Source organism: Parasteatoda tepidariorum, chromosome 2, assembly GCF_043381705.1.
Source record: "Parasteatoda tepidariorum isolate YZ-2023 chromosome 2, CAS_Ptep_4.0, whole genome shotgun sequence".
NCBI classification, from domain to species: domain Eukaryota; kingdom Metazoa; phylum Arthropoda; class Arachnida; order Araneae; family Theridiidae; genus Parasteatoda; species Parasteatoda tepidariorum.
In genome coordinates this window covers 87,584,629-87,600,762 of record NC_092205.1, presented here as the reverse complement: position 1 = coordinate 87,600,762, position 16,134 = coordinate 87,584,629, and the positions used below count along the sequence as shown (strand labels likewise).

General features: G+C 28.8%; 1 protein-coding gene across 1 annotated transcript in view; it reads right to left on the bottom strand.

The window, feature by feature from the left end:
- Nucleotides 1-16,134, bottom strand: part of LOC107452744 (NAD(P) transhydrogenase, mitochondrial) — a 29,211-nt gene extending 13,077 nt beyond the window's left edge. The window contains exons 1-10 of the mRNA XM_071177011.1: nucleotides 15,762-16,134; nucleotides 13,297-13,578; nucleotides 10,528-10,894; nucleotides 9,972-10,159; nucleotides 8,282-8,437; nucleotides 8,196-8,199; nucleotides 5,506-5,712; nucleotides 4,443-4,532; nucleotides 2,974-3,243; nucleotides 1,625-1,870 (exon numbers count right to left, since the gene is read on the bottom strand). Of these exons, the coding sequence (XP_071033112.1) occupies nucleotides 1,625-1,870; nucleotides 2,974-3,243; nucleotides 4,443-4,532; nucleotides 5,506-5,712; nucleotides 8,196-8,199; nucleotides 8,282-8,437; nucleotides 9,972-10,159; nucleotides 10,528-10,894; nucleotides 13,297-13,578; nucleotides 15,762-15,764 (1,813 nt within the window). The 5' untranslated portion in view covers nucleotides 15,765-16,134. The remainder of the gene's footprint in view (nucleotides 1-1,624; nucleotides 1,871-2,973; nucleotides 3,244-4,442; nucleotides 4,533-5,505; nucleotides 5,713-8,195; nucleotides 8,200-8,281; nucleotides 8,438-9,971; nucleotides 10,160-10,527; nucleotides 10,895-13,296; nucleotides 13,579-15,761) is intronic.

Here is a 16,134-nt window from a genome sequence, read left to right as displayed (position 1 = left end):
AAATAAATGGTAATTATTTTCTTAAATAAAATCTTGATTAAAATAATTTTTTTTTAATAATTTAGATAACTGAGTAATTTTATGCATATGCATAAGCACAATTTTATGTATCACATCATTTTAAAAAACATTTCTTTAATGGTCAAAGGACCTTTATGGACTTTCTCATCAGTTCTTTGTTTTTTCGATGGTCTTTTATTAACATGACTGATCTGTAGACTGCGTTTTGCAGACTTTTGATCATCAGTGTTGATAGGACAAGAAAGTTCATTTCTCACACAATTTTTAGAGGCCTTAGATTAAGAATCGCGATGTTGGATTTCAAAATCACGTGAATAAGAATCGCGATGCTTGATTTTAAAATCGCGTGAAAAAGAATCGCGATGCCGGATTTTAAAATCGCGTGAAAAAGAATCGCGATGCCGGATTTTAAAATCGCGATGTTAATGCAGCAAAATATTGACCTAGGAGACAAGGACAGCGTCTGTATTGGCACTCTTTTCGAGCATATCAGTTGGAGGTCTTAATCTTTTCTTGCAAATCTTTTCTCAATGTTCAAAATGAATTTTATTTTTGGTATGTCACATTTCACAATAAAATTGGTCATATTCATAAATTTGATGAGTGACTGTTCATGAGGTTTCAATCTTATTACAGAAAAAAAATCTTCATAATGCAATAACAGGGTGCGAAGCCAGATTTTTCAACAAAAATAAGCACCTTTTAAGTACTTTTTAAGCACTCAAAAAATATTTTCACTTCCCCCCCCCAAAAAAAAATCATAATTAGGATCTGTGCAGTAATAAAATTGTTTTCCCCTATAGTNATGAATTTTCTATTTAACAAACTTTTCTTTGAGAACCACTTTCCCTATTTCGTAGAATATTTCAGAACTTGTTAACACATTTTATGGGGGAAATGACCTGGAATTGATTTTCGAAGCCACTTCAATTTTAGAAAAAGCAGTAAAATCCCTTTCCTTTTTTGTTTGCATATCAAACAAAAAACTCAGACAAAATTAACGGGTCTTATCAGTAACCAATTAACTTAAGAATGCATGTTGTAATGTATGTTGGAAATTACTTTGCAATTATAATTTTATACAGCAAATAAATGCAGCTATAATTTTATACATAAATTCAGCTTTTTTTAGTTGAAAATGTTATAGCATGGTTGTGTAACACTGGATAATGTTTTGCTCTATTCTTGCTTTCCAAGCAGATTTCTTTTATGGCTAAGATTTATAAAATAAATAGTAGATTGATTGATTGAATGTAGGGTTTAGTGGCACAAGATCCAAATGAGGACATGCTGTGCCAAACAGTACGGTAAAATAAATAAATAGTAGATACTAATTTACAAGATAAAGGTGTATGGATTGCTATTTTAATTATGTCTAGTGTTTATGAATTTAAAACCTGTTTTGTGTCGTTTAAGTATTTCAAAAGGTGATTTTCTATTTAACGAATTTTCCATATAACGAACTTATTGTCGGGATTTAGCGACTTCATTAAATAGAGGTCGGACTGTATATATATTACAATAAAAAATAATTAAAGTAGTTCTATGAGAATAACTTAATTTATTTAAAATTGTACAGAAAAAACTAAAGTCAATGACTGACCTCCACCCATACAAGCTGCAATTTGAATAGCGAATTCTGGAGGCACATTCATAACGCCAAGAGTAGCTGCTAAGCCAGTAGATACCCCTACCATACCCAGAGCATTTCCAAGCCTGGAAGTTTTTTGAGAAGCCAAACCAGCTAAGGCCCCAACGCAGCATAATGAGGATCCCAGGTAGGCCATTTGATGAACTTCAGGATAACCAGCTGCAGCTAATGCAGCATAACCGCCAATAAAAGCGGTACCTATGAAATAAAAGCAAATTAAAGTTATTAATCATATACAGGTGATCACATAACTGAAAGAGTTATTGTTCTAATGGTTAGGGATGTAACGAATAGTGATTTCAGCCGAATATCGAACATTCAGCCATTTTCTCATAGAAGAATTTAGTCATTATTAAAAAATAATCAAAACTTAGCTGTATTATTGGCATAGGGTAAAGAAGAAAAAAACTGTAATAGAAATGCTAAAGATAATAAGGAAAAAAAACTGACTTACAGTTATTAAAAAAAAAATGAAGTTATAAGTTTGAAAAAAAAAAGGAAAACAATATCCCCTTAATTTTTAAAACAAAACTTTAATGCTAAAAATAAAATTTTCCAGAAAAATATTACCCATAAAACATTAAAAAAAAAAATTCCATCAGAAACGCATTTTAAAAATGCAGCGCTATCATAAAAACACCTATAAAAAAACAATGATTAAAAAAGCTTTTTAAAATGCTATCATAATAATAACACTGATAAAAAGAAAAGTTTAAAAACAAAAGAGAAACAAAAAAGTATTGTTCTTTGTTCTCAAAAAATAACTTTAAAGTGGAAGCTACAGCTTTCTATGATACCAGTTATCTGTCTTACTGTACAATAAAGTGACCATAATAGAATAGAGTCTATTAAAAAGCTCCGTTAACATGCTCCACTATAAGTAAAACAGAAAAAGAAGTTAAATGAAAAAAAAGGCTCAAAAATTTTTAAAATCAAAGTGTTGAAAATACAATGAAACTGATTTGTCTGAATATAATTTTAAAAAAAAGAAAAAATCAGCATTAGAAATCTCATAGTTCAGTATAAAGTAATCTAGTTTCAATTCTTCAAATCTTGCTTTTCCATGCATCTTTTAGAAAATAAATTGACAAGTTTTAGAGCTTAAACAAGTTTTTTGAAACGTCAAGATAGAAAAATAATAAGTTTTTAATTATTAAGTGTCCAGAAAATGCAGAAAAACTAACAGAACAAGGAGTCCAATGGTCAGGAGGGCACCAAAGGGCTGCAGAACTTCTGAAGAAAGATAAATCTCCTAAAGAGGAGAAAGAAAAGTGAAAAAAATCATAAAAATAATACCATACCTGGAATAGCATATAAATAGTTAAATTCAGGAGGATCAGTAGGTCTTCGAAACATATCAAGCATTCTCTTAGTTACAAGAAACCCTCCACAAATATTGATGGAAGAAATAAAAGCGGCTGCTGCTCCAAGGGTTTGGGGAATGGTGTGGGGGAGAACACCTCCACCCATCAACAGAAGACCCCCAACAGCTGTAATTCCTGATACAGCATTAGTTACAGACATCAATGGTGAATGAAGAGCAGGTGTAACACCCCAAACTGTGTGGTAACCTAAAATATTGAATTAACAAATAAGGTTATATATATATATATACACGCATTGTAGTAAATTTGTACAGAATTAATTAATGTAAATACAGATGGGAACCGATTATCCGGAACGGTCGGGACCATCGCTATTCCGGATAACTGATTTTTCCGGTTTTCTGAATCGCTACAAAAAGTCGTTTTTTTAATTGTTAAACCCAACTAAAAAAAATAATAAAAAATTGGAAATAATCTTAAAAATAAGAAAAAACAATGAAGTAATACACTAATGATTATTTCCAAAATGATGGTAAGGTAAACCTCTCTAAAAAAAGAAAGAAAAATCGTAAAATCTTACAATGAAAAGAAAAAAAAATTTTAAAAATGGCGAGAAAATTTATCGAATTTTGTTCTGGTTTTTTGGATTTCCGGATAACGGGTTCTGTACTGTAATACATACTAACTAATTTTACACATGTTTCAATTTAAAGATACATTTTTAGCTATTAATGGAAGTATCAGGGGTGATTGTGAGCCCAACTCAAAAATCCTGAAAATTTCTTGAATAAAATCATTAATGACGCATTTAAAAAAAATGAATGTCTTTATGAATTTAAATCATTGATATTGTCACAAAATGAAATTCTAAATAAATAATACGCAGTATAATTTAAATTAATAATTTTGTATAAGTTTACCTTTATCTCTAATCACATTTATTCTAGCAGAAAAAATATTTACAAATGAAAGAGATACCAAGTATAAATTCTAGTTCTAATATTTTTAAATAAAATATACAAGAATTTTTATAAATAAATATGGTCGATAATTTCTTGAAACTTCTGGACCTAGGAGTTCCGAAAATTTCTGGGTCGCGGTTAGCGAAAAATCCGGAATTTTTCCAGAGCACAATCATCTCTGAAGTATAAAATCCCTCAGTTCACTATTTCAGTTCCACGACGATAAACTTCCAACTAGTTGGGAACTTGTCATGGAGTTCAAAATGAGAATGACTTTAAACTTTTATTTTCCTATAAACATGAAAATATCAATTATACCACATTTTTCACAAAAATTATAGAAATCTTTACATATTTGCCAAGGAATTAACTTTTAAATTCCTTCTAAAATTTCAGAATTCCTCAGCCACCAAGGGCACTATTTATGAAAGTTTGCCTCCAAATAATTAAATAATGATATATATTTAAACAATATATGCTAACCAACTAGTCCAGAGAGACCGAATATTGACATCATGGTAGTGAAAGCTGGGTTTGGTGAAACCATTCCAAATCCTAGCAAAGTTGATAAACCTGGAAAATATGAAAATAAACATCTGTTACTTCTTAAATAATAAGTGTAAAAAAAATCACACAATGAAATTTATGAATTAAGAAATTTTTGTGTCACTAATTAAGAAATTAAAGCATCACATTTTAACACAAAACCAATGAATCATAAAATTATTAGTTGATTGATCCAATTGAATAATTATCGTAAGTTCAGAGAGATTCAATCCAAAATTTATGGCGCAATTTTGAAATTCAGTGCAGAGACTAATTATTATCAGTTTAGTAATATTTCAATAAAAAAAAACTAAATCAACAGTTTAATTCAAAACAAAATGAGAGGACATACCATTTAAATCATATGACTTTTAGTCATTTAATCAAATCAAATGTTAATCAAATGAAGTACTGAAGTTTATCCCAACATTAAAAGCTTATTTTGGAAATTATTAAAATAAAAGTGATTTTACTAATTAATTAATCTCTTAAATCAGTAGTAGAATCTTACAATTTATTTAGGAAAAAAATATTCAGAGAACAGGTCACTTGAATCATAATACAATAATCATTTAAGTGATGAAATATATAATTAAAAAGCTTGCAGCATAACAAAATTTTAAAAAATGATTTATGTACAACTTTTATAAAAAAGTTATATAGCAAATTGATTTTTCAAAAAATCCTCAATAATGAATACATTCATAAATTTAATATCTCAATTTAAAAATCAGAAAAAAATCTCATAATTAAAATCAGTGGACATACCACTCGCATTACTCTATTATTAGTTGTTCTATTGAAATATAATTATGAAGTCATGAAGTTAATCTTAATTTTCAGAGGTTGTATCTAATTTGGTTTCAGAAATATATACCTAACAATAATTTTAAAACTTACGACTTCAGTAAATATGACATTATTCATATAAGATAAGAACTATTAAATAAGTCTCATCATAACAAAAAGCTTTATTAATATTATAAAGACAATTCATTACCAGATGTATAGAGAAGAGAATCTTTTAACGTTGCATTAAAGTAATTTGGTTCTGGTGGAACAATTTTAGCAGGAGCAGCTGGTTTTGCAGCAGGTGCTGCAACTTCCTTCGGTGGTGGAGGAGGCCATAATAAACTACCATTTTGTAAAATAATAGAGCCTCTAACAACTTCATCTTCCAAATCTATATTAAAGTGATCTTTGTTTCCTAAAATATAAGAAAATGAAATTTAAAATAACACAACAAGAGAGGAAGAAGTGTTTAAGAAAGAATTAGTTATTAAAATTAAAAAGGCAATAGATTAATATTATTACAATTCAAATACTAAGTATACAATTATTCAGTAATACAATTCTAACACTGATGATATAATAGTTCTGCTACAAAAATAAATTCAGAGAAACAGAACATGTATACAACTAAAAAAGACTATTTTTGAAAAAAAGAGTTCACGACAAGCTTGATTAATTTAATTTTCATTCGATTAAGTTAAAATTTTAACAGTGAGCGTAAAATTGATGTAACTTCTATTATGTTTAACTTTTTTTTTAAAATATTTTATTTTAATAAAACAGCACCTTCTTCCACTCTATTGGTTAAACCAATTTTCTATCATTATTGCACCACATTTGTCTCATAACTTTCGCCTGTCCACTTTTGTAACTTTATTTATGCTGTATTGATTTATACAGACTTATGTATTTTGAATATAATGCAATAATCATATGGTGTTAAGTAAATCATTTGGGTAAGTGCATCAAAGATATGTTACAAACCATTTAAAGCACCGAGTTTATGGGTACATAGATATAATAAATAAGCACTGAAATTAATAACAGTAGAGCTTTTATTTACAAGTTTCAAACATTTCATGCTTTGAGCAAAAATTTTAATACATCTTACTTATTTAAATCTTTTTGATTGAATTACAAACTTTATAATATACATATATGGGTCATTCTCACAAAAACAGTCATTTTCATGTCCCCAGTATATTTTATGTTTGTTTTACAGCTTACGAAGAAAAAAAATTCAGGGAAAGTGTCCGTCAGAATGCAAACTAACAAAAGAATAAAAATAAAATTATCAATTTTTATTTTTTATTTATTTTAGGTAATTAAAATATACCAATATGTCATTCCCTCACTTGTCCCCACTGCTGATTTAAAAAAGGAAAAATTTTTTTTCTGAAATACAAATTTTTTTTTTTACAAATTCGTGTTTTTTATTTCAGAATACTGAAATATAGAATTTAGAAAATCAATTTTAAATTGAATTTCTGATAAAAATATTAACACAGCACTATTTTAAACTTTGTCCCCAGTGTTTCGCGTCNAAACTTATCATTAACAGCAAAAATGATGTCATTTTTTTTCAAGCTAAAAACAATTTTATCAAGAGCAAAAGGTTTCAACCTTAGTTGTATTTATAAAAACAGCAATTTAAAAAAATATTTATAATAAAAATATTTAACCGTAGTTTAAAAACTAGATTGACTTCTCTTTTTCCCCGATTTGATAAGTACAGTAAAGTTCACATAATAATCAAAATTATCCTGTTTACTTAATTTGTTAAAATCAAATTATGTTTCCTAATTTTTGTTTAGGAAAATTACAAAAAAACAAATGAAGATTTTAACATAAAGGTGCTTGCTTCTTATTTATAAAAATATAATATGAGAATTTATCATTCTTAAATATCTAAAATTGTTAATTACTGTGTTCATTTGAAAGCCAAACTTCTTACAAAACTTTTAAGGTTGTAAGCAACATACTAAATATCTGCACACATGCTAAATAAGATATGTATTTGAATTATGATATGAGTTTGAAGATAGCAGGTCCTGCAGTAGACTGATCGTAAAGACACAGTTCCCCAGTAGAACACTGAAGTCAAGCATCACTGGCTGTGGTCCAGGGTTGGGGTTTTGGACGTCCTTAACTGGTTTTGGACAGGACACATGGGTTTTACTGTCTTAAACTGTCCAAAACCTTGAACATTTTTAAAAGGTAAAAATTTTATATGTATAACCATTGTACACATAATAATTACATATATTAATAAATATTTGACACTTTTACCTTTTTAATTTAAATTATTGAAGGAAAATAATATAATGTAATATAATAGGGAAAGATTAATAACTTTTGAAGCTGCACAATTCACCTAATAACAAAAGTGAATATCTTTAAGCTTTTAATAGTGATAAATTATGTTTTTGCATAAAGATAAATAATGCAATATTAAAAATAATAATGAACGTTTTTAATAAAACAAAAACTTCTCTTCATTTTGTTTCTAGTTCAAAAATTAACCTTTTATTTTTCACATTATTTTTTTAAAATTGTGACATAATTAGAACAAAAGGGTCTTGGAGAATTTGAACAAAGGGGTTTTGGACAGTTTAAGACAAGACGGTTTAAACCGTGGATTAATCCATTGTCCTAAACCTTGCCAACTCTGCATGCGGTCAGTAAGCGGGCGCGTGACCACCTTGATCTGCTCGTTAAACTGTTTAAGCATAAAGCGCTCAGCTTCGCGCAGGTCGTCAGGCTACCAAAGCATGGGAGTCTTCCTCTCTGCAGAGGATCAAAATTGTGATGGCATGTTTTCAGATCACCCTGAGGAATGTTTACCAGACTGCTTGTAATAGCCCCTTGTGCAGCTCTAGTGTGATATAAATAAAGTACCTCCCTACCTTGAACATAGCATAAGATTATCACAAAAAATAATGTTAAAGCAATAAGAGAAAATTGGTTCAAAATAAAAATTTTACTCTTGATATGAGTTTGGGAGCAGGTTTTCCAGGAATTAAAGCTGTAGTGATTAGCACATCTATTTCTTTGCATTGGGCTGCAAATAAGGCCATTTCAGCTTCAATGAATTCCTTTGACATCACCTTCGCATAACCACCAACACCTTCTCCAGATTCCTAGAGAAATAGAATAACATTCAACACATCAATACCCCCTTTTAATTTAGAAATCATAACATACGTTCCCACCTTATCAAGCTTATCTAATTGTTATTTAATATTAGGAATAAAATAAAAACTGTCACAAAAGAATTAAAACAATGTAACTTTAACTCTATTTCATTTTTGAAAACCAATACTTACAACTGACAACTGAGATTTAGACAAGAAATAATTATAATTTTTTTTTTTATAAGTAGTATTATTCAAATAAAAATAACTTTCGAAGCTATTACTTCTTTATAAAAGTTAAAAGAACTTAAAATTACTTTTAGCACAAAAATCTAACAACATAAATAGCATCCCTAATTATAACGCAAGCAAATTAATTTTTATGCACTCAATTGATTTTGCAATGGTTTAATAGTTTTGAAATGCTTGGTTGTGTTTCTTCGAAGCAATATTGCTGCAGAACAGTGTGCAGCACCATTGCTTTATCTGTGTATAATCTGTGTTGAGCACAATCATAGTTTATGCTTTAAAAATTTCTTAAAACAAAATGAGGTTCTGAAACTTTTATTTTGAAAATTAATTTTTTTCTTTATGTTGGAGCATTCTAGAGTATATATCAATCTTGAACTGATAGAGAGAATGTATACAAGTTGCATTGAAAAGTTTGCTCGAATGGTGCTACACATGAATAACTGAGCTGTTAGGGAAACTGCACAACAGCTGATGCAATGAGAAACATGGCAACCAGTACCCCCCAACATTCAAATCAAGAAAGTTAAGCGCAAGGGTCAACTGTAACCAACTTAACATATTCAGTGTGAGAAGGTGAGTCACTGTAAAATGGAACATAAGGTTTCGTTTTAAATTAACCAAAATGTCAAATGAGACGCAAAATGATAGTGGAAGCAATGAAAGGGTGATTTTAAGAGACAGAAAGGAAGTTTATGACTTTGATCTGATCCAACAATGTGATAATTATGATTTGATTAATAATAAAAGGAACCTTTACTGTTTCCAACAATGGGTGTCAAAAAAACGTTGTAGTTAATGGAAATTACTTTTAATGACAGGGGCCAGGATAGTCTTAGTGGTAGGGCGTTGAGCCCATGTCCAAGAGGTTGTAAGTTTGATGTCCGCTAGCTGAAGACTCCCTGTGTAAAATGGTGATTGATGCAAGCTAAATCTGTCAGGTCACAAAGACCTCCTTGTTCCCATAACAAATCATATTTCTAGGATTACTGAATTGGAGATTGATCGTTCTCTGGTTCAGGTCAAAATTACGATCTGTGGATGAATGAACAGATGCATGAATGGGTCCACCTATGTATGATTTGTGACATGTGGGTGCCTGAAGTCGTATTTTTGGCCATAGATGGCGCCACTATAGAAATGCAACCTCTGCCTTAAATTCACTCGATTTCACCAAGCAGGCCTGCTGATACTGGCAAGTGGGCATTACAAGCAACAGCGCAACTTTTAATGACAACTCTTCAAAATAAACCTTGTATATATTCTTTTAAATACATTTTAAAAGACATACCTTTATATTAACTTCTAAAAATTCTGCGCCAAAAGATTCCACTTGCTCTTTAACAGCGGCACGCGTGTCGAATGCTCTTACGATTGCACCCATGTTTTTAGCAGTACCTATAGCAGATAATCCAGCAACACCTCCTCCAATAATAAGAACTTTTGCAGGAGGCACCTTACCTGCTGCTGTGATCTGACCTACAAGGGAAAAAAATTTAAATGAAAGATTCTTCATGAGAAGATTTTTGTTGACTTTCTCTTTGACCAATTGCATGAAACAATTATTTCTCACTAAAACTGTCTTTTGAGAAAAAAATGTTGCAATTGGTAAAAAGCCATAAATTTTTATAGAAATCTTTACTTAAAATTTGAAGCAAAGTCTCCTAGTAAATAACACTAACAGCAGCAAAATTCACTTTAAAAAAAACTCAATGCAAAAACTTTGCAATTCGGAAATAAATTTTTTATATTACTAAAAATTTTGTTTAAAATTAAAAAAGACCATTTAAGATGGCTTAAATCACAAAATTTTTTCTATTAGATTTTAAAAATGCAAAAATAAGTACCAGTGAAAAACCTTCCAAAATTATTGGCAGCTTCAACAACCGCCTTATAACCAGCTATATTGGCCATTGAACTGAGGGCATCAAATACTTGTGCTCTACTGATTCTTGGAATACAATCCATTGCAAATGCAGTCATTTGGTGATTTCCCAAAGCTTTCAAAAGATCTTGATTTTGTCCAGGGTAGAGGAAGCTGATAAGGGTGCCAGATTTTCTGAATTTACCAACTTCAGCGATAGTCGGACCCCTCACTTTCAATACAATATCAGATTGAAAAGCGGCAGCAGTATCAGAAATTTTTGCACCAACTGCTTCAAAGTCTTGGTTACTGAATTTGGCTTCAGCACCAGCATCTTTTTCTACGTTCACCTACAAAATAAGAAAATATTTAATATTTATTATAATGGAAATTATATTCAAGGAATCTGCTACATTTTAGATTTTCAAATTCATGACCCATGTCAAACAAAATAAGAAAATATTTAATATTTATTATAATGGAAATTATATTCAAGGAATCTGCTACATTTTAGATTTTCAAATTCATGACCCATGACAAATTCCAAGAACATTTCATGACTTAACAAATTTACTATTTTCTCCCGACAAAAAAAAACAACAATAAATTTAAAAAGCATTATAATAACATTAACTGAAATGATATGTATAACCAAAACAGTTATAATCTGCATCTTCATATTCATAGATTTCAAATCTAAAAAACAGAGAAAAAAAGAGTTGAAACAATAAAATAGCTGGAAAAATACAAAAGCAAATAATTATTTTCCCTTTTTTTTCCTGCAGAATTATAATCTGAAGACATTTTTCTTGTTCTCATTTTGGAATTAAAAAAATTTCGCCAATGACTCACCTTCCTCAGCTAGAATTTTAAATTGATAAAATAAAGAAAATAAATAATAAAAATTCTGAAATCACAGAAGTTTAAATGATAATTCACTCTAGAAATGATGTTTTTTCTTTCACTTTTTGAAAGAATACCATAATTTTTAAAGAACATGATAAAAACATTGATATTTTAATAAAACATGACCGTGAGTGGGGATATTGTTACAAATTCAGATATTCGGAACACCATGAAATTAGGGAGAGGGGTAAAATCCATTTTGAAAATTCGGTGACCTATTTCCATGATTTTTTGGTGACCTAAATCCATGACTTTCCATGATTTTTTTTTAAAAAATAGTTAAAATCATGACAAATTTTGTTCAATACCGAAATTCATGACTTTCCATGATTTTACAACGGCAATGAAAACTACAAATTATTATGATAACCATTTTCGAATAAATTTTAAAATTAACTATGTTTACTTTGAAAATTAAATAAGTATTTCTTTCAGAAATTATTTTTCGTAAACTGTTTACATTATTAAAAAAATTAATTGAAAATGAAATATACAAAAAAAATCACATTATCTAGATACATAGATGCACATTCATTTCTAAATTTCAATACATTTCCAATTACATACCCTCTAACATTTATGGTTTTTGTGAAATAATATTCACAAATGAAATGAACTACTGAAGAAATTGTATAGAATGATTATTAAAGTTTTAGTACATATAAGTATATAATTTTAAATATATGATTTTTTAAATATGTCTATTTATTTTTTATTATATTTTTTGCCAATGTATTATTTTACAGCTTACTTTGCCCATATATTATTTTTAAAAAAAAAGTTATGATATTCTAATTAATTATTCTAATAGTAAATTTTTCATATACGAGTTTAAAATTTTTATTTTATAACCGTCGTTGAACAGTCTATCCAATTTAAAGGATTACGGGTAATGTTTGACTGTGGATAAATGCCATCAAAAAGACCTCCACGAAGGAAAATTTCTCCCAATATTTGATCCAGGAGTTCCCTTGCCTTCGTGGAGGTCTTTTTGATGGCATTAATCCGCATTTGTGTTACATGGAGAGGAAAACCTTACACGGTTAGTCTGGCGCCACGTCGACTGTAACCCCATGATAGTATACGCTGAGGATAATTCAAGTCAGCACTGTGGTCGGTGCGAGCCGGGTGCAGAATATTTGTATCAACCAGCTATCCTTGGGATCGAACCTGGGTCACCTCATAGAGAGGCGAGCGCTTCATTCCCTGAGCCATCACGGCTCAAAAACATTATTTTATTAAGATTAGTCTCTTATTTTTTGGGTCATAAGTACATATTCATATTTTTATGCACTTACGATATAACAAACACCAAGTAAGGCCAGGATAGCCTGGTTGGTAAGGCACTGAGCTCATGTCCAAGAGTTTGTGGGTTCGATCCCAGGCCGGCCAAAGACCCCCCGTGTAGTAAATGGTGACTGATGCACGTTAAATCAGTCGAGTTGCAAAGTCCTCATGTTCCCATAACAAATTAATATCCCTGGAGGTACTGATCCAGGAGTTTCCTTCTCTTCTGGAATGGTTCAAAATTACAAGGCTACGGAGTTCAACATTAGTAGACGTAAACTCAAAATTGGGTTGGCTGTTCAACGCCAGATATAAATAATAAAATAATAACACCAAGTAATGCCCCTATTCGTTTGAACAATTAGGGTGATTATATAGATTGTCAGCTAAAAAAATGCATCATAAAATAAATTCTTTTCAGTTTCAAAAAATTATAATTATAAAATAAAATTTTAAATAATTGCCACATCAAATTACAAGTCTATTTAATTTTAAATAAAAAATTTTTTTTACAAAATTATGTGAAATAAAAGAATGGTTAATTATAATTTAAATTTACCTTAAAGCCTTTCTTAATTAAAGTCGCAGCAGCTGCCGGAGAAAGAGCAACTCTCCTTTCGTTTTTCCATACTTCTTTTGGAACACCAACACTCAGCTTTGAATATGGTATACCCTTGATTTCTTCAGTCTTAACTGGTGGCTTTTGCTTGGCTTGACATTGTAACACAGAACTCTTATTTAAACCTCTCACAGATAAAACCCATGAGCCTTTCTGGATTGCAAGCAAACTAGCTTGATTCAGAGATGTACATGTCTTTAATAGGAAATACATCTTGGCAAGCTGAGAAAATAAATATGAAAAAATAAAGAAAACATATGAGTAAGGCAATACTAAGAATAAAACAATCAGCACATTTTTATAGAATTAAAGAAGAGAAATACAATTTCAGATAACTGCAATTTTGCAGACTAAAATGATGAATTTTTTCTTCTTTTTTTTTAATGTAGCTTTCTAAATAAAAGAAAATGGCATTTCAAAGTAGAATAATTAAAAAAAAAAAACAATTTTATAGAAAAACTACAGTTTAATTAAACAGGGTGCATAGCCAGATTTTTCAACAAAAAAAAGCACCTTTTAAATTTTTTTTAAGCACTAAAAAAATATTTTTAATCTCCTTCCAAAAAGAAGAAGAAAAAAAATTTGAATCTGTGCAGCAATAATTTTTTTTTTATTGTTTAAAGTTCTTAATTTATAAACATAAAATCAATAAAATTCAAAAAAAAATTTAAAAAACTTTACATAATCATGATAAAATAACTAGTTTCTGATGAATATTGCAGAGGAAATAGTGAAAACTATGCATTTTTCGAAATTTAGGTGGACAAATCAACAAGGCAAAAAAAAAATCCCTTTAAGAAAAAAATAGAAAATAAAGCACCTTTTACAAACCCCGAATAAAAAAAGCACCTTTAAGGGCTTTTAAGAAGTAAATCATCAACAATAAGCACTTTTTAAAACCGCTATGCACCCTGTTAAAAATAAATCTTAAAAAATAGCAATTTAGGAAATATGTAAATGAAGAAAATAACAATTTTGTAAAAAAATAATAATTAATTGTTCCACTTGAAATTTTTTATCTCACTAGAAAATTAACCAATGTTTTTTTTTTATGATATAAATCACTTATTTTCTCCCATTCATGATTTTTATTTTGAAAATATCAGTCAGTAATTTTTTTTAATAATAATTTTTAATAAAACCTTGAAGGGTGGATCGATGCACCCCAAAGGTAGGGTAGATTAGTCCTTCATAAGGAGTATCAAAACAATATTTAAGGATAAATGTTATAAAAACAATAATTAAATTACATTCCTTAGCATTAAAAATCTAAAATCCATTTTCAAAAATTTAAAGATTAATAAAATAGGTTTATTTTTCAAATATAAAAAAATAAAAGATTCTTAGTGCACATATTTATTTATAGAATTTCATCAATAACAAATTTTTGGTACATATACTAATTGAATTTTTATATAATGAAACAAGATATAATTGTTTAAAATAATTTATAGAAAATTACAAATTATGAAAAGAATATTAAATAATAAGTTTGCAATAAAAAGTCTAATATTTCCTGATCAGGTTTAGTAACAAATAAGAATTATACTTTCTTTTATGGATTATTATTAATAAATAAATTTGATACATATAAATATATTTTGATTACAACTGTGCACAAATTTAATTCCCTTTAAGACATGCAAATATAATTTCAAAATCATATGCCTGTAAAAATTTTGTTTCTAATGTTATATCTCAATATGCAAATTATTTACATATTTTACTTTCGGCATCCGCAGTAACACAATTTCAAATAATTTTACTGTGGAAAAAAGGAAAACAATTTGCATAATTAGAGTAACATGGTTGGAAATCATCTCTCATTTATTATGTATATTATTTGCATGCCTTCATTTTGCCATCCACAAAAAAAAACATGATTTCAAATCATGTTACAGGAAGAAAAAAATGTAATAATTTACATAATGAGAGCATAAATATAAACAAAATTATACTGCTGTAAAAAAAGAATTATTATGTTGTTAGATTATCTAACATAATTTCATTGGGTTTAGCGACAAAAATTTTTTTTGTTGAAGCAATTGATTAAATATTCTTACCATAAAAAGAACGAATTTATGGTTGATTTAATCAATTACCATTAAATAAAATAGCTTGTTTTTAAAAAGTAGCAACTTTATCATGCATTATTTGCATGTTTTCATTTCGTCATCCACAAAATAAAAACATGATTTCAAATAATATTACTGGAAAAAATTTAATAATTTACATAATGAGAGTATAAATATAAACAAAATTATACTGTGCTGAAAGAATATTATGCTATTAAATTATCTAACAAAATTTCCTTGGGTTTAGGGACAAAAAAATATTTTGTTTATGCAATTGGTAATACATTTTTTCCATAAAAGTACAAATTTATGGGTGATTTAATCAATTACCATTAAATAAAATAGTTTGTTTTTAAAAAGTAGCAACTTCAATAGAGATCGAATATTCACAACGATCAGTAACAAATCACTTTTTAATATCAATCCTTCGTTTCATTTCTCCAAAATTGACAGCTTTGTCTTTTAAAGAATTTTGAGAATTGGAACTGCATTGCTGCAAAATCATGATTTATATTAACGCTATGTTCCATAATTAAATTATATTACAACTTTTGAAACTGTAAGGATTTTAAGTTAAAAAGTCACATATAGCTCATTAGAATCAAATAACTGTCTTGTTACCAACCGTAAATATTTATTACAGATTACATTCAACAAACTGAATTCTATGCACAATTTTCTTTCTCGATATTCATTGGAAGAT